We start from the raw sequence: 20632 nt of genomic DNA on the forward strand, positions 1-20632 counted from the left end.
AGACGTTTTGCATAAATGCATCATATAAAAAAAGCCTCCAGTCGAGCAGCATAAAAGACAAGATAGAGGGCTGAGGATATAGCTGCAGGCAAATCTCTTTTAGAAAAGGTGACAGTTGCATTAAGTTGTAAAGCAATCCCAGAGGTTCAGGGCAAGGTAACGGGAACGCAACACACTGAGGACGTCTGGAAGGCAATGTAATTGAAGAAGAGAACAAAGAGCAGGGAAGGACGGGAAAGAAGATGGCGTCTGTCTGTGATAGAGTCACATAGTACCAGTGCCACAGAGGGCACTGATAACACACTCAAAGCCCTGCCAGCCCATCAGGTATAATACATGATGCTTAAACTCCGTTCTGACCTTGACCAATGCAAATGCTTCCTCACAAGTGCTTTGATTCACCTGGAGGGTGAAATAGTAATATGCTGGCGTGAGCACACATTTCCTCTGTGGGTAGGGTAAAAGTATTAGAACACATCGACTTTAATGCCGATGAACCGACAGCCAATCTACAATAAAGCAGATCGAAAAGCAACAAATGTTTTTCACTCTACTTTATCATTTCTTCTCACTTACCTTTGAGCTGGTCAGCCACCACACTCTGTCCTATTCTCTCCATGACCTGTCCGTCCTCATGCTGGTAGCGTTCATCCAGGAATTTGGCAGTGGCGTGTGATAGGTGCACCTTCCCAGCAACGCCTAGTTGCTCCATCAGGTTGGCCAGGTTGACATCGTTTGACCAAACGTCGAACTTGAAGCGCTTCATGCCCAGGATGCCGCACAGTACGGTGCCAGTGTGGACTCCCACCCTCATGTTCACCATCTCCCGCTTCTCCTGGCAGAACTGTTCAATAGCCTGAATCATGCCCAGGCCCATCTCCACACAGCAATAGGCGTGATCTGGTCGGGGCTCGGGACACCCGGCCACACAGTAGTAACAGTCTCCTAGAGTGCTGATCTTTTCACAGCCGGTGAGCTCACAAAGTCTATCAAATCGTCCGAACAAGTCATTAAGAAGTCCAACGAGGGCATGAGCAGATTTGTTGGCAGACATTTTGGTGAAGCCCACAATATCTGCAAAAAGGATGCTGACAGGCTCCATCCGTTTCATGTTGAAGGGCCTGAAGATGATCTGGCCTCGGGGGATGGAGGTTTTCTTGCGTTTATTGTTTTTAGGGCTGGAGATGGCAGCAGCAGCCCCGCTGGTGGAGTAACGTTTAACAGAATGATCACCTATGTCGTCATCGCCCTGCTTCATGAGCTCATCAGCCACGATTCTGGGCATAACAGAGTGGATCATTCGTTCCTTCAAGGCTTTCTCCACTTCCAGGTCTTTGCCGTGCATGATAGCTTGTCCGACCTTAAGGAAGGTGCTCCGCGACCGCACCTCAGACATGATGAACAGGTGCATACCGATGGCGTGAGCGCAGAGATGAAGCAAGGCTTTTGCTGGGCCCAACCACCTTAGAGTATCCCAATCTGATGGGGCGGCTAAGCTCCACTTCTCGCCTACCTGAGTCAGTTGCAGCCATCCCAAACTCTCAAAAAAGATGGAGTAGAGAAACCCAAGGAGGACAGAGGCATAGAGACGAACGTGGAGGACGCTATATAGCAACAGAAGAACCTCAATGCAAAGGGAGAAGGTGCCTACAGGAGAAAGACAGGGACACCAGTTGCTATCTCCCACAAATTTTTCATATGACATGTTGTATGTGGGCCCTATTCCACTGAATTCTTCCACATCAAGTGTAGGTGCTGGAGACTCAGGGTCCTTGAAGCCAGATGTCTGAATCTGGGGGGCCAGGGTCAGTATGAAGGTTACAAGGATGAGGAGCAGAGATGCTTGGTTGTAGCAGCGAGAGTACAGTTTGGTAAACGTTAAGAGGAAGAGGAGGAAGCAGAAAAGGAGGAAGGAAGCAGTGGGGACGAGAAAAGCAACCCTATCACAGCGGGAAGGGTTGGCAGCAAAGTAAACTCCCCAGAGTAAAGCAGCTGCTAGGAGGTAAAAAAGCACAAAACGGAAGCGTCTCTGGGTCTGAGGGAAACACCGTTCTCTACAGGCCTCCTCCAGGATAGAAGAGTCAAACTTTGGGTCCCAGAAATGGCCGGCAGATCTCTCAAAAAGCTGTGGCATCTTTTTGTGAGAACGAAAACTCTTGACCACCGGCCTCCTCAATCCGGACTCCCCAGAGCTACAGCTAGAGGAAATGCTGTACTTGCAGTGCTTGGCTCCACCAATGAAGCCTCCCCCGATTGAACCCAGCGGCCCGCCTCCATGCTTGTGTTTGACACTACTGCCAATTCTCACCGATACGCCTCCATCTCCACTTGAGTCACAGCTCACTTCTGTGTTGTGAGGCAACAGTTGCTGATGCTGGGGGGATGCCATGTTTTCTTCTAATCTATCAAAAAGAAAAAAATTACAAAAAACCCAAAAACTAGGCAGAAGGCACAGTTATTTCTCGGGAAACACAAATGAAGTAAGGCAAAAAGTTGCAGCCACACAGTATGATTGTTCAATCTTTAGAATTTTTTTTTTTAAAAAAGGAAGGGTTGGGGAAAAAGTTTGAGAGAAAAATCACACTCTGTGCTCTGGCTGCAGAAACACCAGCAGACCATCCAAAGTTTCTGAGTAGTTCATTTCTGCCATTCTTGACGTCAATCCCTGCATTCCTCTACATTCCCGATGTTTTGACTCGACGCACTTGAAACTGCAAGGTTCACCCAGTGCCTCCTCTGCCGAGGCAGCCAGCTCTTTGCTTCATTCATTGGAAACTATTTGGCCAAACGGACAGAATTACACAATACTGTGAGTACAGGGAAATGCTGAAAAATACACACATACACACACAAATAGGACTGAGAGGATAAATTATTTTAAGGTGCTCTCAAAATGTGTCTAAAAAACCCAGATTAAATTCTGTCAAGTTGTTTTGTACTCTGTGTTTGCTCAGCCCGCTTTCATTGCTGGTGCGTGTCCAATTCCGCTTATCCACTCAGTTACCCACGCTTGTACTTCCATACACGTCGATGTCAAGTGAACTAAACCATGTGAAGTTTACATGACTGAGCAAAACTTCATCCAGGGCCAGTCGGACGCAGTGGTTCGAGCTTTTGTCGTTTGCTGTGTCGATCCAAAAGGTCAGCGGTTAAAATTAAGGCGTAGGTTAACACCGGATACAGGGATCATGCCACTTGAGTTTTTATTTTTATACCCCCACGCTCCTTGCCGCAGGGCCTAATCGCCAACACACTCATGGACGGCGCCCCGTCCTCGCCTGGCTTTCCACTCCAGAGTCTCCACAGTCACTGCGTCTCCGAACTCGGCAGATATTTTGTGCACGGAGTTCTGCAGGAGCGAGATGCGATGCGAATGAACTATTCGGCGTTACTGCAAGAGCTCAGACGGCAATGACCACTCCACAGATTCGCGCGCCTCTCAAGGCTATAGCCCAGCCAGTCTTAAATCAGTGTTTTGTTAGCGCTGCTTTGGTATTCACATCCAAACTGTGGCCAATTCATCGTCAGTGCGCCCCAAGAAGGAAAATATCCAGATTGTCTTAATATCCTGACCATTCCCGGCTGTGTGGTGTCTCAGACGGAAATCTGCGAAGACAAACAGACCCCTGGAGCAGGCAGCGTGAAGTCCAGTCCTTCCTGGTATATGAAGTAAAGTTTGCCCACGACAGCTTGGTCCCCCCTGTAATCGCCAGACGACGAAAGCCCCGGAGAAAGTAGGGCTAATTAAAAGGTCTCCACCTCCTCCCCACTCCCCCCAGTAGCACAGTCCCACAGGCTAAAGCACAGCGCTGCCTTCATACGGCCACTTTGATTAATTGGGCAGGATACAAAGAATATCGTCATACCTCCAGGTGATTCAAGATTCAAATGATAGGCTAGATTAGGGCTGCTGCTGCACCGTCCTGCCTTTCCATCCCTTGTGCCGTCCACAGTGAGAGATAGAATTGTCCTATTACCGGGTTATCTGATCACAATTTGTGTGCCGCACCGGCGTCTACACGTGCGCAAAAACGCTGTGCGCGCAATCCAGGCGCAGCGGGCAACACGGTGGCAGCAGCAGCCGCCACCATCTTCTGTCTCTGTGCGCTTCCAGCCGTCCAGCCGAGAGAAGTGTGTGTTTGTATGTGTGTGTGTGTGTGTGTGTGTGTGTGTGTAAGAGGGAGAAAGAAAGAAAGTGACGCCAGAATAAATACCATATCACGTCCCCTCTCTCCTTTCAAAATAAAAACCCAAATGTGCCTTTTATAGTTGTTTAAAAAAAGGCACAGAGTCATAATAATCCATGTATTAGCATGTATTACATGGTCAATATAACACATACTTTCTACAACAACCTTTTTATAGGGTCACCTTAAAATACTCTGTTAGCATGAAACTACAAAAGAAAGCCCATAATCATTCAGACCCTTTATTTTCTTTCGGGATTTTGTTGTTGTTGTTGTTTGTTTGATTTATTTTGTGTGTTTAAATAAAATTAAAAAAATTTTTTTTAGCTTCAACAAAAAAAAGAAAGAAAGAAAGAAAGAAAGAAAGAAAGAAAGAAAGAAAGAAAAGAAAAGTAAATGCTATCCATAAGTAAAAATCTCAGGTTATTATTGTAGAATTTAGAGTTTATAAAACAAATTCTTAAGTTATTTTCTCATAAGTTTGATCTAGTAAGTTGAAAACTTAAGATAATACTGCAAAACGCAAATTTCTACCTATAAGTGGCATCTTTCAAATTTATGTATTATGTTCAAGGTTCAAGGTTCTTTATTTGTCACATGCATAGTTATACAAGTATAACACACAGTGAAATGTAGCCTGACACGCTCCTCGACATGTGCAAAAAAATTGGGGGGGGGGTAGAGGAAAAACAATATATATATATATATATATATATATATATATATATATATATATATATATATATATATATATATATATATAATATATATATATATATATATATATATATATACACACACACACACACACACATTGGGTGAATGTGCAGTAGTAGCAGTAGCAGCATGTTAAACTTGTTTTAATGTATCTATTTCTTCTTCTTGTTCCTATTATTAGTATTTATTTATTATTTATTTTTGGCGGAAACGAGCTTCCATACATAAGAGACTGTTTCCTTAGAGGCTCTTGTCAACCAATTTGGAGCTTCACTCTACACACGCTAAAAGAATCTACTTTTAACGATCTTCTATTTTGAAAATCCCTCTCTCTTCTTCCGTTTTGATGGTCACCATCGACTTGACGCTGCGAGCAGAGTAGACGAAAAGAGGGGTTGAGTGAGGGGAGGGCTACAGTGCAGGAACGTGTACGCACTTGATAAAAAGCAATAGAGTGAAATGTAGCGAGCACGCATTTTAGGGAAGGGGTGGGGATGTATGTTTTTAATGGCACTCAGTGAAACTCCATATGTTCAGTTCGTGAACAAAGCCCCCTACCCTCCTCTCTTTTCTGCTGCTCTATACCATTAAAAATAATAGAATAAACACTTTATCATTTAAGGACACTACATTTAGTCTAATATGAGAGTAGAAGAAGTCTTAATTAGAAGACACCTGGATATATACAGAGTATCTTCAAATAAACAGCAGAATAGGAGCACTGATATCTAATTCTGAATACTTCATTTAAGGCAGACTATGAGAAATGAAGGCTACAGAGTGTGCAGCCAAACTGAATGAAGAACCTGCAGGTTTAATGTTCTATTATTTATTTATTCAGCAGCCTGACAGAAATATTAAGCAGCTGGCCTCTGTAGTCAGCAAGGAGCTTCGCTGTATTTTGAAAGCACCCCCAGAGGGAACCGCGCTACCTTCTTGCATTCCACCTTCGTGCATGGGAACAAACAAAACTCTGTCTTTAATTGGGAGAATAAGAACATTTACTGTGATTTTAAAGTGGTGAGCTGGAATTCTCTTGATTTATTCATAAACCACTGTATCAGTTTTAATCTTCTGCGAATATTTCAACGCTCGCAGAAGAGTTGGAGTTCACTCACAGAGAAGCTCACGTGGGTTCATATGACTGTATAAAGGGGGATTTTGGTGCATGTGTCAAAACTTGAGGCAATTTACATCACACACACACATCCACAGACACACTCACATACATGCCCCCCCTCACTCCCACAGTCACGACAAACTGTTGGTGCATTGCAGCTGTGGAACACAAAAAGCATGCTTTCAAAAAGTGGGAGATCAGACCTGTTCAGATGTTGGTGTAAGAGAGACAAAAGGAACAGAGCGAGACGTTATACAGACAAATGTATGGAGACAAGATGGAGAAACAGGAAATGTGCAAGTCCAAGATGTAATCTCAGCAAATTTTCTTGTTTGAGTCCAAAGATTGATCATTTTATTTGAATAACCACAAAGTTTCACTGCTTGGTCCATCAGAAATCTTTATTCTTGATGGTCAAGCTTGCAAAAATTAGGCCAAGATTAACTTAAATTTTTTTTTTAAAAAGGAAAAAAAAGTGAATCAACAACTACTTTAATGGGATGCACATCCATTCAATAACTAATTCACAGGTAAATGAAGATAAATTACACTCAAGTACACAAAAAAATAAATAAAATGCAAGCACCTAATGTTACGAAGCCTGAGCGATCAATCCCACTATAAACTTTTGCCAGTGGTCTGCATTTTCTTTCCTCTTTTTACACAGCTCTCTCTAGTGGCCATGTTCTGAATCTGCAGTGTAAACATACTAAACACCCTGTGCAGCACTTACACTCAAACTAAAAAGTTAATCAAAGTTAAGCTTATTTGGAGGTTATGTTTGCTATATTCTTTTGAATCATGCTTCAGAGTTTAGTTGGGAAAAGCAGCAGGGGTGTTAGTGAGGCAGGACACGTGGAGGAAACAGGAAGTGCGCTTGGCCATGAGTCAACTTTAGTTTTTTGTTGGGTTAGCTTAGAACCACCTACCTGTTCTTTACGATTTAGGGCTTTGTGTATGAAGCACTCTTGTAAAAAATTTGGAAAAATATACTGAATCAGCTCAGCACCCACACTGGAAGCAACGAGCCTGGCTCTGTCAGAAGCTGCTAACCCTAACACATTTGATCTTTTGTCTTTTACAACTTATAAAGCCAAAGAAAAAGAAATAACATGCTAAGGTGTGCAGAGACTCCACAAAGCTGAAGCCAACAAGCAAAATATCCATTGTTCAATGCCCAGACTGTCCAAGTGTGTTTAGGACATCTATTGAGGCACAGTACACAGGAACTTGCGGTAAAAGCTACCTTCTGCTTTCCTTCTCTCCATAGAGGTCAGGGGTCAACTCATGAGTCCTCCTTTACCTCCATCTCACATTTTTTTTATTTTATTTTTTTTGCAAGCTGGGAAATCTGCAAAGATCGACCACACTTTGGCAGCACTTTTCAAAATTTTGCAGCAGAGGTGTGTGCGTGTGTGTGTGTAAATATCTCTCTCTCTAATATATATATATATATATTAGAGCCTCATTCATATGTTATTTTTTTATGATCACTTAAAAGAAAGGGCTGAGAAGCTTATCACTGAGGGGAAAATAAACGCTAACACAGCATTTAAATTCTGCTGAAAGCAAATTTATAGACTCAAACAAAAAAAACAAAAAAAAACAAAGAAAGAGTAACAACAGTTACAAGCAGAGTAAACACACCCACTCTGCACTGAAGACTCTGACCTTTGATCCCTGACCCCTGCTATTCTCAGAGGTTGTCAACAACCAAGACTGGCGAGCATACAAAATTACGAGGAAAAATAACCAAAACAAAAAAACAGCCACATGTGTTGCAGGTGTCAGTAACACAAGGGACTATTGCTTGTGTCAGAGAGAAAATGCATGCACCTTTTGTGATGTCGAACATGCAGTGTTAATCTAATTCAAAAGCAAAGGTTTGGATGTCTAGCTCTGTGTGGCACCCACACAAGGGGCTACTTCAAAAACAGCTTCCTGAAGCGTGTGGAATTAACCTGCTGCAATGCAATTCTCACAAGTTGTCCAACACACATTTCTGTTTCCACTTTTTTCCTTTATTCACATACAAGGGAGCTGGTATTTGACTTTTTTTGTTCAGGATTTAAACTTTTTATTCCTTCTCATTTAATCTTTCCCATTTCCTCTTTTATTCACATCATTGATTTCCCAATCCCAAAGTCCCAGACAGTCCAGAGTGGTTGTGCAAGGGAGAGAGGCATGTTCTCATTTCTTCAGCACTTGTATCCTTAAGCTGCCTTTATCGATGACCCCTCCCGCTATCTCTTTCAATCCTACGGACATTAAATGCACCTCCCCTTAAACTCCTGAGAAAAAAAAAAGGAAAGAAAAAAGCATCTTCTCGCCTCTGTCTCCATTAGTGATACAAGCGTTCTGACAAAAAGCAGGGTTGGCATCGACCAGACCCTTTCTCTTCACCTTCACCTTCTCCTTTCTACCTTTAGAGTATTTTGTGTTCCTCAGTTCTTTCGGTAACGATTCTTTGGCTTCTCACCACAGCCGGTGGCCTCGCAGGAGGACAGGCCAGGCTGCTTGCCAGAGTTAATGCTGCTCAGAAGGGCAGGCAACTCAGTGGTGATTGCCTTCTCAATCTTATCAAGCAGACAGCCTCCGATGTAGGAGCACTGAGCTGACAGAGGCTTGAAGTTGGTGATAGGGTTGATGCCAAAGAAGTCACGGTAAGCGTCGCGGTTGGGCAGGTCAAATTTGCTGACGTTGGTCTTGGCTAGGATGGATTTGAAAATGTAAAACTTGTCTGGGTCATCTACAATTTCCTGGAAGACTAACTCGGGATCACTGAAGAAGCTCATCTTCTCTTTAAAGGTCTGGACGTAGCGGTCTACCAGCAAGCCGTGGATGCGTACACGGATACCGTGCTGGCGGATGAAGGCAATCTTATTCTCCATGCGGTTTTCGATCACCTGATTGAGATCCTCCAGAAGAGAGATCTCCTCTCGCTTGAAGAGCTCCCGGCTGGTGTCAGGTGCATAGTCATATGGCCAGAAGGAACTGACATAGACACGGGGAGGCTCAGTGACATTGATGAGGGGAGCTAAGCTCCAGAAGAGCGCTCCGTAAACTCTCATTAAGTCCTGGGTGGCCAGGTTGTCAGCCTTGTTCAGGATGATGCGAATCTGTGACTCACGACCCTTCAACTGCCTGAAGAGCATCTCTAGCTCCAGACCAACATCCAGCTTGGTGGGGTCAAACACGACAAAGATCAGGTCAGCACGGTCAATGAACCACTGACAGACATCATTGAAAGGATAGCCTAAATGGGAGAAAAGCACAGGTCATAAAGAGCTATACGCAGTTGATTTGTGGTATCTGAAAATCAAAACCTGAGAGCGAGCTTCTTGAGTTTACCTCTTTCCTGCTGTTTCCGGTTCTCAATAATTCCCGGTGTATCTACGAACGTCACACGCTCCAAAAGCTTGTGGGGCATCTCAATACCAATCAGCTTTTCAAGAAAGTTTTGACCAAACTTCTCCAGGGGAGAGAAGGAGCGCGAGCTGTCAGCCGCCATAACGATACCCTCAACAGAGCGGATCTTTTCCCCGTGCATAATAACTGTAAATTCAGAGGTAGTAGGCTCAGCTCCTGCAGAAGGACATCACAGAGGAAGAGAGGAAGAGATTAGCATTGTGGAGGAGAAGCAGATGGGAAAACACACTGAACCTCAGTAAGATGTAAAGCACCCAGTTCTCCAGTCAACTCCCCATCTGATGTAGATTTAGCAACAACTGCACTTTTCACCTTGCCTTTTTTCCCCCCATCAGCGCTGGATTTCAGAACTTAACGTTATTTACTGCTAATTTACAAAATAAAAAATGACATCTTTATGGTACCTGTGTAGAGCTGATAGGGGTGGTCATGCAAGCCCAGGAGGTAATTGATCATGGAGGACTTTCCTACACTCCACGGTCCCAGGAATAGCACCATGGGCTTGGAGGTAATCTCTCCATCTGTTTAGGGCAAGAAGAAACAACACTGATTAAATTATCAGCAGTGTGGTGAAATCATCATCTAGCCAGTCATCTAATCAACCATCTATCCGAAAGGTCTCCCTGCATATCTGTTTATTTATTTTTTTCACTGAAGAGCACATCTGAACAGCACTGCCAATCCAGAGCACAGGGCACATTTTACAAGACTTAAGAAGGAAGGACAGAAACATGTTGTAAAGCTGTTAGGGTGTTTAATAGCATAAAGGAAATTCATTAAAATGCAGCAGCCATAATCTCATGACACACGATAAAGTTTTATACTCTGACAAAGAGACTCGACGGGTCTAGCACAAGCTGTGTGTCTCGTAGCTGTTGTGAGTGGACATGGTGTTTGGGTGGCTGGGTGCAATGTACTACAATGCAACTGACTGATGGAAAAATAGCATTAAAAAAGGGAAAGGAGAAAGAATAAACAAAAAAGCAGACATTAAGCATCACTCCTGGTGCTACTGGAATTTAAAATGATAAAAAATAATAATATTAAAAAATAAAGTGAAAAAGTAAACCAGTTCACTCCTAGCTGAACACTGACCACCCTCTCCCATCAGTGTCCCCTCCTCAAACCTCTGTATCCTTTGTTAAAACCAAAGCTGCACATGCAACCCCATTTATATAAATATATATATATTGTTTTTACAAAGTAATGGTAAGTCATTTTAAAAAAAGTTTAAATAATGTGCAATTTAAACATTATCACACTTAAAGTATGTTAAGAGTGTTTTTACTTCTCTTTTTATTCACTCTCCGTAAAATGAAGCTTTCACCCATGGATCACTTTTGACTACACCTCAGTCATATCGAGTGTCGTCCAAAGTGAAACGTGCTTGAAATTTTGCAACCCACTCAGGGCAAATGTATGAAGACAAATAAGGGGTTGAAAAGAAAGGGCCGAGCACTGCAGGCACTGCCATGCACAGGTAAGCTCTGGCCACACCCACCTGTGGCTGAGTCCCCCAGGGTTCTTCCCGGGTAGGCTGTTAGATGAGGGGTGGAAGAGGGAGTGGAGGGGATGGGGATGAGTGGAAGACAGGAGAGGGTGGAGTATAGAGAAGTGAAGGGAAACAGGAGGTGGAGGAAAGCTCAGTGAGGGAGTGATGTTTCTACAAGCAACATGGAGGGATAAAGTAAAAATGTACATAAACAGGTGGGAGATCCAGGCTGGAGTCTAATCCCATATTTGACCTGCGAAGTGTCAAACATGTCTGTAAACAGATGGAGGACATGCCCGTGTAGTCAGGTGATATGGGGGGGGGGGGGGGGGGGGGGATTTACTCCCATCTTTAAAACGCACATATGCATTGAAAATAGAAGTTGATTTTTTTTTTTTTTTTTGCATGCAGGCCTGAAAAGCCACAAGAGGGCGATAACTTTATTTCATTGTAGGAAAGTGGGGTTTTCTGGGCAGTTCAGTGTACAGCTTGGAGTGTTGAGTCCACTGTAAAGAAACAGGGAACAGTGCAATGTTTAACAGAAGGGGTAAAAAAAGACACTACCCTTCTTACTTTTATAATCCCACCCTTAAACCTGATATAAAGAGAGGCTACAGGTAATTTCCAAAGGAGAACATATTGCTGTTAATGCATCAGTTGGAGGTGTAAAGATGCTGTGTTTTTGCAAACAAGTCAACAAATCAGTTACTAAAGCAACTCAAACAGAAAACTCCACACCAACAGGAGAAAGTGAAGCAAAGTGAAGCTGCAGCCGGTGAGCTCGGTGATACCTGAGATCTCGTGCTGCCTCAGTTCGTTGTACTTGTAGGCCTGCTCCATCGGCTTGATGGACGTATGGTAGATCTTCCGCAACCTCTCCAGAGCCGCTGAAGAAAAAGGAGACCAGAGATGATCAAAAGGATGTTAGTAAGGTAAATAAGGTAAACAGTGTTTTCTTTGGATACACTGTTTGTTTTAAATAGCATAAAAATCCTATTGACTTGTCATATTTAGTTTGCTCCCCCAAAAGTGTTAAAGGGAAATCAGGTGGAAAAAAATTAAGAAAATTAAAGCAGTCAGATTTGTAACATGCCTCTTTCACCTTCAATCCTCACCTGCATAGTCTCCTGCTTTTTCCTCCATTGCAAGCCGCAGCGTCTCATCGATGTGAGATCTGTCTCTAAGGACGGAGGTAACATCTTCTTCTTCTTCTGCAGAAACATCACAAACATCAACAGCAAATTCAGTTTGTTTCAAGACCTCAGCGTATGCCTTAAATGGCCAGCTTGATATTTTAAGAAAATAAACATGGGAGGTCTGATTTGTTCAACGGCAGTTTAATAAAGAAGCAGACACTGGGTTTGTTGACAGGTGCCATGCCATGTTTATTAAAGCTTTGCTATTACATGACGGTCTGTCTGGCCAAAGATCAGTGAAAAGAAAGACTTGACTGATTTTGTAGTGGATGCAAATAAATAAAATGTTTTAATGTGAGCCTTGTATAAAGGCATTATATGGAAGAAAACAAAAAAAAATAAAATCAGCAATTCAATGATTTTTGCTGTATTTTCAGATTTTAACAAGTCAAGTTAGGAAATTAAAGCACCTAAACTCCCCCCGCACAATCCACCAACTAAACACTTTCGATTTGTAGTTATTAGTATCTAAATATTCCCTTTTTAGATTACATTTTTTTGCATGACTATTCATTGAGGGCAAATATTTTTTGATGTAGTAGAAGCTCTCAACTGACACACCAACTGTTGGTTAAGTGAACTAAATAGTAGCCAATCTAAGGTATTGACATTCTAACCAACCCCCCTTTAAATGGAATATAGTTGCTAAGTTAGCATTTACATTCAGATGTAGGTCCTGCATGTCAATATACACATTTTAACTGAGCTATAAGCTTGTTTCATGTCCGTGTATGAGCGTGTGTGTAAGAGAGAAAGAATGACCAAGAGAAAATATTTGCTCACCAGTCATGTCCACTTTTGAACATGTCGGATTACTTAGATCACAGCTCTTAGTACAATCAGGTCTTAATTTAGAAAGCAAATGCTGAAAATAAACAAAGACATGTGTTTGGCATCAGCGCGGGCTATATAACAACAGCAAAGATAAGGCAGACTGACAGAGAGAGGGACTTCCCCGGTTTCGTAACAGACGAGGAGGAGAACTCAAAGCCGGACTGAGTGTTCCCAACAATAATATACATGAGACAATGGTGTGCAATCCTCTGTCTTTTCTCATCTATATTTATCCACCAATCACAGGCTCATCAGGCTGTGAGGCCTGTCCTTGTGTGCCCAGGCCTCAGTACAGACCCCTTCCACAACGCCTCCCACACGCCAACCTGCCACAAGATATATATAGCAGCAATTGGGAAGTCTTCCTGGTTCACACTTCCATGCCCTGGGAGCTTATGGGTCTGAGCATCCAAGCTACCAGACACCCCCTTAACAGAACTGTTAAAGAATTTTAAAGGTATTTAAGAGTGTGGAAGATTGACTCTGATATAGGAGCATCTGTTGAATTATTAACTGCAGTCATTTAGTTGTAAATAAGACTGTGGAAAGCACAGAATATTGATCTTGTTCTTAAACCAATTACATGCATACCTTCTGCCAGCAAATTCAGTTTACTGGCGCTGATAAGTTCAAAATGTTTTAAGCAGCACAGAGAAAAATGAATATAAGCTCATATAATCGCCTGCACTTTACCTGACTTTCTCAGTAAAAATACACAATTTTATTGCAGTTATATAAAACTAACACCACTTGCACAGAGGATCAGAAAAAGAATGAAAAGTTGGTTCAGTCGCTGGCGGCACAACCCTCTGATCTCAGCTGGTGTCTGTGAAGAAATAATCGTATCCTGGCATTTATGTAATGCTCCTGAAAAAGTGACTGGGGGTAGAGCAGAGGTGCTCAAATGGGAAGGTAAAAAAACTTCCAGACTAGAACTGCAGACACATCATTTCATGTACAGTGTTGAATAATGTAAGATCCTCTCAGTCCGTCTGTTATTGTGAAATAAGTGGCGTTTCTCACAGATACTGACACACTTTTTGAGAAAGTTGATTGGCTGTAAGTTGTGGGTGGAGTGAGTAAAAATCAGAAGGTGACTTAAATATTCTTTGAAAAACTCAACTATAGTTCCTCCAACTCTCTGGTGTCACCATAGACCATATTCATCAGCAATGTTCTCTCAAACAGAAAGCTTTCTTTCAGAAATAATATTTAAAAATGCCTCCTTTTTAAAATGTCAAAACCAAAACTGCAGAGCAAAGTCACATATCAGATGTTCTTTTAAACATCTGATAAACATCACCCCCTCAGAGGGCAGTGCTGCTGCAGCATCCTGCGCCACAGCCTCGAGTAAAGCCACCGGCCATGTGGTGAATGACTTCTAGTGTTTCTGGCCAAGCGTCAGAATGGCACGTCGCTTTGGATGAATCCAACGCTGCATCAAATGACAAGTAAAATCATCCGAAGGCCTGTTTGTTTACAAGCCTCAAGCAAACTTATGTTTATATTTATGAGCCTCGAGGCTTGTAAATCGACTCTTTCACTGAAATGAACTGAGTTCAATATAAATGTTTCTCATTCATGAAAAATGCAGCCCGCATTTTCTGATCACAGAAATCCAATTGGAGCATTTCAGTATGTGCACATACAAAAACAATAAACGACCACAAAAGACCCCCGAAATTACAAATCTCTGGGGCTTTAACTGAAACCCGAAAGGTTTCTCCTTTGCTGCGTGGAGGCAGTGACACAGTGCTGATTCTCACCGAGTCAACCTGCTAAAAATAAGCCTGTGTAATGTTTCTGCCGGAACGACGCAAGAACAAGAGAAACCAAAAGGTTAGTAGCCAGAATAAAAGGAGGGTACGAGCAACACTGCTAACCCATATATTGTATGTGGCTACATAGTATCAGGCAGAAAGCCTTCCTTAATCAGCCCATACAATAAAAAATTACATTCATTTCTTGCGTGTGAACTCCTAATGGCAAGTGTGCCCTGTCTTTATTCTAGTGGATTAACATAATGAAAGCAGAGATGCAGTAATGTGAACTCATGTGACTTCCTATGTTGTGACAACACTTTACCCTTTTGTACAGAGAGTACTGTTTTATTTTATTTACTTTTATATGCTCATTACTTTTATCTTAGTTTAGTTTGGTTATTTTATTTATTTGCATTTCAGGAAAGTAAAGAAAATATTGCTCGGCGTAACCACTGTGTTTTGCATGTATATAATACACTTCTTCATTTTTGATTCTGCCAAGTTTAATAATATATAGTGCACATATGCACTAAACACATAGAGGCGAAAGGAGCACTGTTTCATTGGGTTTGGCAGTTTGGAAAAATGCAAGCATTTAGGGAAGAAGTGTTTATTCGAACACATGTTAAACATGTTAAAGACAAATTACATCAAACCTTCTGCAACTTTTTTTCCACAGCGACTTTATAATAAATCGGATTTAGCTCTGACAACAACTACAGCCTGCGCAAAGCTGCTTTTGTTCATGTGACCTTTAGAACACCACTAAGTGATGTCATCTGTTTGTGATCCATGACCGCTTGGTTGCATTTGAATCTGAGCCACATTGCTCCGGTTATCTGAGCAGGTTACAAGTTTTGAATAGAATGTGATCATATTGCAAAATAGAGGGGATGTGCCCTCTGATGAAACCCACCAGAGGGCAGAGAGGGTGATTCCACTTGAGGACTAAAGTGGCTGTCGATGACCAGATCCCATCTCTTCCACACGCCATCACTGCAGTACTACAGGGATTGCTAAAGCCTCTGTAACTTGACTCATCACTCAGAGAAGTCACGTCTTTTAACGCTAGCTCCTCGAGAGGGCCTTAGCGGCTGTGAACTTGTTAACACCTTCCAATCCAGTCGATCCCTAATTAGGACAGAGCTCCGCAAAGATCAGAGAGGTAATGTTGCCCGTGGACAGTGGGCCTTGCATCAGTGCTCAAAATTAACCCTGAAGGTGGCAGGGGAGCTGAACCCTGTCCTCGCTGAGCTCGTTGCCACACAACCGCACCACAGTTTGGAGAAACATTCTGGTGGCGTCGGTACATCCCGCTGAACATCTAAGCCGTCCACTGCGGCAATTATAGGCAGATCTCTTATGACCTACCAGCCATTGGAAACCAGCCTGAAATATGCTTCGCTTTCCTATTTAATTACATTAACCCACAAGGTTAATTTCTTTTGACTAAAGAAGATAAATTTAATCCATCTTTAATCTATGCTCTGATTATCCTGATATATGTTGTGGTCTTTTCCAAACACTCAATAAATATTTATGCCCAAAATGCTGATTTTAAGTAATTTGATTACATGTAAATGTTCCATGTAATTTTCTTCCATAAGTACAGTGTAAAATATTCAATTTAATGGAATCTGAACAGATAAAATGTAACTGCTATGCTTTCAATGTATATCAAGCATATTTTCCTTCATGACTGATTATCTGAATAAATAAACCTTTAATACATCAGTCCGTATTTCACTCAAAATTATAGCTTCATGTTTATTGAGGGCAAAGAATCACTTTGTTGAGATTGTGTGCGTGCTGATATGTGCCTGTATATAATGACCATCTGTATAACTGTGGAACCCCCGGGATCATATTATGCTTACAGCACAGTCGAAGTAAATTGAATTAAAGTGAACATGATGAGGGTAGCAGCCCTGGAAACCCCAGTTAAAGGATTTATCCTGCACAAGCAGCCCTAATCTGAAGGCAGAATGTTTCCACCAGAAAGATCCACCGAGAAGCAATGATTCGAGTCAAATTTAAAGAGAAAGAAAAAATGTTTACATGACCAATGGCTTGTAAAGTGCCTCCGCTCTCATTTAAAATTCATGAATGCAATTAAGCAAAACTACTTTCTCACTAGTGCCCATTTCAGAAAGGCAGGAAACATACTTAAACCAAAGCAGATGAATGTGAAAATAAGCCTGCTGCCAGCCTATAAGGATGCCGGTTTCCTCCTTCGGTGAGGGTCAGAGGTGCGAGAGCACAGCTGTGCAGGGTGTGGTGAGAAGATACCACAGATGGCAACAGGTGGCACTGCTTGCAGCTCGTACTCCCACACAGTCAAAAATAGCCCTACAATGGGTCAGAAGATGGACAGAGGAGGGGTGACAAAATGACTGCTGCCTATTTTAAGGTTTTGACTGTTAGTCAGTTTGGAGACTTTAGAGATATCCTCACCCTACAAACTGACTGTGTAGTACACAGGCTAGCCAAGTGAAAAGCATGATGCATGTAAATTTAAATGTGCTACAAATGCGTGGCTTTGCTTGTATGCGCTAATTAAATTTCTGAAAATATAACAAGTAATGGAATTGAGTGTTTATCACTTAGCAATTATCACTGTTATTGCTTTTCTTTTTTTTTCATTAGTTTTACTATGTCATACAATAATGAACAAGCCACCAAACAGTACCGGGGGGGTTGCATCAAGGGTAGGGACAGGCTCAAAGAAAGGTTCGAGGGCAAAGGCGCTTTACGCTGGAGTGTTGATCTGATGCCTCAGTCCCTGCTCGCCTGTTTTAGAGCCAGGAAAGGACGTCAGGTGCCCTTGGGGCTGCGCGGCTCGTCTTAAGGAAGCGTGTGTAATAAAGTCACCGAGTATGACTGGCGTCTCCCTTGCACTACGTCCAGCCTAGGGATGTCCTGCGTGCCATTAGAGGAGAATCACATGGAGACCGTGCTCCTTTAACTTTCAGTGTCTCCCCTCTGCAAAGTGAGGAGGCCAAAGATATTTTTACTGAGTGAGGATGGATAGTATTGCCACCAACTATAAACACAGCAGTGTGAAGAAATAGTCTGAAGGACCAAAACGGCTGAAGAACTGTTAGTGCTTATTTAATGTGGGCAGAAATATTCTACACATAGCACTTTTGTCCTTTTTGCTGACTCTCAAGTTCTGAGCGCTGCCTGTTAGACAAGTAATCTTTCTACATTTGCACCAGCGGCTGTTTTAATTCACTACAATTTTACCAATCTCAAGGTACTTTAGATAGTAAAGTGAAATTTTAAGCCTCTTCACAGTTTACCCAAAAGTTTGCTATAATGTAACAAACACAATTGTAGTCCTTGAATGGTCAATCGTAGCCATTCACACAAAACATTCTCTGCCTACAGAGCCTATGTTTCTCAGTACATGCCAACACTGAGCAGTGTCACATCCACACAAGAAACCTGCAACTTCCAGCAGCTTGTTTACGCCGCCAAAAACATAGCTCGTGAAAAGTTTTAGCTTTTTAATGACTGCATGTTAATGTCAGGTGAGAAAAAAATTACTGTTGGTTTATAAGATGTTCACATTGCTGCACATCAGCCGAGTGATATCTAAGCTTAAAAGATGACTTGCATCATTTGGTGTTCTTGCTTTATATCAAAATGTGGATACTCCAATCAATCAGCTAAGGCGATCAATGCTGGCCATGCAATCAGCCGCTTTAGGCTTTTTCCATAAGATTTGACATGATCAGTTTCTGTGTTAATATGTCAGCCCTGATGCAGCCTTCAGGTGTATTTTTTTTAAAAGGATATAAGATTTTCTGGTGGATTAATAAATCTGTATGCTAGGCAGCCTGTGATAAAATGATAGCATATTAACACCACATTGCTTTCGAGGGCGGTTACACCTTCGTGTCCATCCTGTAGAGTTCAGTGGAATTCCTGAGAGTTGACTGAACCAAATAAAAACACCATAATTACACACCGAGACAAAAAGAGTTCATGACTCAGTGTTGCCATACCCTGGGGGTATTTCAACATAAAGTCCTTTTTAGCTCTGCAGCAAAAATCAATACACAGTATGCCTGTGGAAAATATTCACAGACAGGGGGCCACCGTAAGACATCTGCACAAGCCTGCAAAAAAGGGCTCTTCGAAAGCTTGAGCTGCAAGCCACGGCCCGGCCCCTCCAGCCTGGAGAATGCATGTCCCTAAAAGGCCAACTGCTGGGAATAAATTGTGATTGTGACAGTGCAGCAGCTGTGCAGTGTGTCTAAAGGGAAGCATGGAACTGGGAGGGGTGATGATTCAGGAGGGATGGGGAGGGTAGAGGGTCTAGAGGAGGGAGGGAGGAGCTGTAGGGAGGGGGGGGGGGGGGGATTTGGGGTTGGGTTTCAGGAGCCCATCCAATCTTAGACACCTGACAGCAGCTTGGAATATGGAGGCCTGGGTCCCGGCTGTGGAGCTGAACGCCACCCCAAGGACGGACAGGGGTGACAGACAAGGGTAACAATACCCGCGCTAGTCCAGCCCCAGAGACCAGTCCGCATTTTTAGAATGGGTAATCTGGGCGCAGTTATGGGTGATCAGCTCGCTGTGACATTCAGCTCCATGGGTGCCCTTTGATATAGTTAGGATGTATGTTGTTTTGGTGTTATGGTTGTCATTCTTCAGACTGTAGCAGGTGAAACCGAAGAATGAAGCAAACAGACCGAATTAGCGCGTGCAGAAAAAGCTCAGCGTCCATTCAGGCTCCCACGTGGCCGTTCCCGTCTCCTTGGTTAGACTAAGACTTTCCATCAGCTGGTGCCGTGCATTAGGACAGCTGACATGCTGTCAGTCCACAGTGGAGGCCGAACGGCTTTGAATAATCCCGAACTTCAGAAACTCGCCCAAACGCGATTTGTTCATACATGAAAAGTGACGGCTGTTCCAGTATGCCATGAAACATTTGATTTAATAATGAAGAGCATTAGAAAGAGACAGGTAAATCCACAACTCTGTAACACGTGCCAGCTTTTTAACTATAAACTGGGACAGATTTAAATAGCTTAGCCTGGTGGTAAAGAAAGGCTGGGGTAACATTTCTGTCTGTCTATCCTTATCCTTGGGTGGTGCTGTACTCTGCCTCTAAAAGCCAGTGCCATTTGTGGCCAAACTGACCCTACAATAGACACAAAAACCTACAGGACAGCCTGTTTTCAATAATATGACAGGCCATTTCTGGCCATCCTCTGAATCTTTGAGGAACCATTGAAGTATCAAGCTGACAAAGCAGTCAAATATGGTGCTATTTATTAACCATTCATTAACCCTGCTTCTAAACTTATGCCATATCACCATTTCAATCATCAGCGGTACTTGTACACAAACATTTCTCACGCCCACGGTGCACCAGCTCACCTAAAACAGCAAGTTTTACCAAATTGCTTCTGAATCTTACCTGCTGTGGCCTGCAAAAGCAGCAGAGAGAGGAAACAGATCGAGACTGCACCCTTCATGATGGCTGCCAGGAGAACTCTGATAGTCACACAGACTATATATACCAAGGCAGGAAGGTTAAAGTGCACAGAGAGAGAGAAGAGGTGGGATACAGAGATGGCCAGCTGGTGGAGGGGCTGAGATCTGTGTGTGCTCGAGGTGTTACAGGAGTCTATCGTGCCACAGGGACTCTACATGTGCAAGCAGCTGACTCGTTCTTCTTCTTTTTAGCGGGAGGCTGCAGCTCAGGCCTCGTCATAAGTGCACAAGAGTTGGCTCTATCCTCCATAGCAAATTCACTCAACTCCTCACTAACAATATATATCACATAATTAATGCCAGAGACTTGAAATAGCCACATTTTTTATGTGAATAAGATTTTCACAGATATTAAGTAATATAATTCTTCTTTTTTTTTATTATTC

The 20632-nt window shown here is 42.7% G+C and overlaps 2 protein-coding genes across 3 annotated transcripts in view; both read right to left on the reverse strand.

The window, feature by feature from the left end:
• adcy9b (adenylate cyclase 9b) overlaps positions 1–4120 on the reverse strand; it is a 40319-nt gene extending 36199 nt beyond the window's left edge. Inside the window, exon 1 of the mRNA XM_085271237.1 lies at positions 577–4120. Coding sequence (XP_085127363.1) covers positions 577–2389 — 1813 coding nt within the window. The 5' untranslated portion in view covers positions 2390–4120. The remainder of the gene's footprint in view (positions 1–576) is intronic.
• A 2291-nt stretch (positions 4121–6411) lies between these two features.
• srlb (sarcalumenin b) lies at positions 6412–20319 on the reverse strand. 2 transcript variants are annotated; one of them, XM_085271238.1, is made up of 7 exons: positions 20170–20319; positions 12061–12156; positions 11737–11832; positions 10955–10990; positions 9858–9974; positions 9376–9609; positions 6412–9280 (listed from the first exon to the last, which is right to left on the reverse strand). In XM_085271238.1, exons 1-7 carry the CDS (start codon positions 20225–20227, stop codon positions 8469–8471), a joined length of 1449 nt encoding a protein of 482 aa, XP_085127364.1. In that variant the 5' UTR covers positions 20228–20319; the 3' UTR covers positions 6412–8468. The 2 variants fall into 2 exon arrangements, with proteins under 2 accessions (XP_085127364.1, XP_085127365.1); XM_085271239.1 differs by lacking the exon at positions 10955–10990.
• Positions 20320–20632: the final 313 nt, after the last annotated feature.

Source organism: Mchenga conophoros, linkage group LG4 (genome assembly GCF_057382185.1).
Source record: "Mchenga conophoros isolate Kocher_MC1m ecotype Shallow Benthic linkage group LG4, M_conophoros_male_GT1.1, whole genome shotgun sequence".
NCBI lineage: Eukaryota > Metazoa > Chordata > Actinopteri > Cichliformes > Cichlidae > Mchenga > Mchenga conophoros.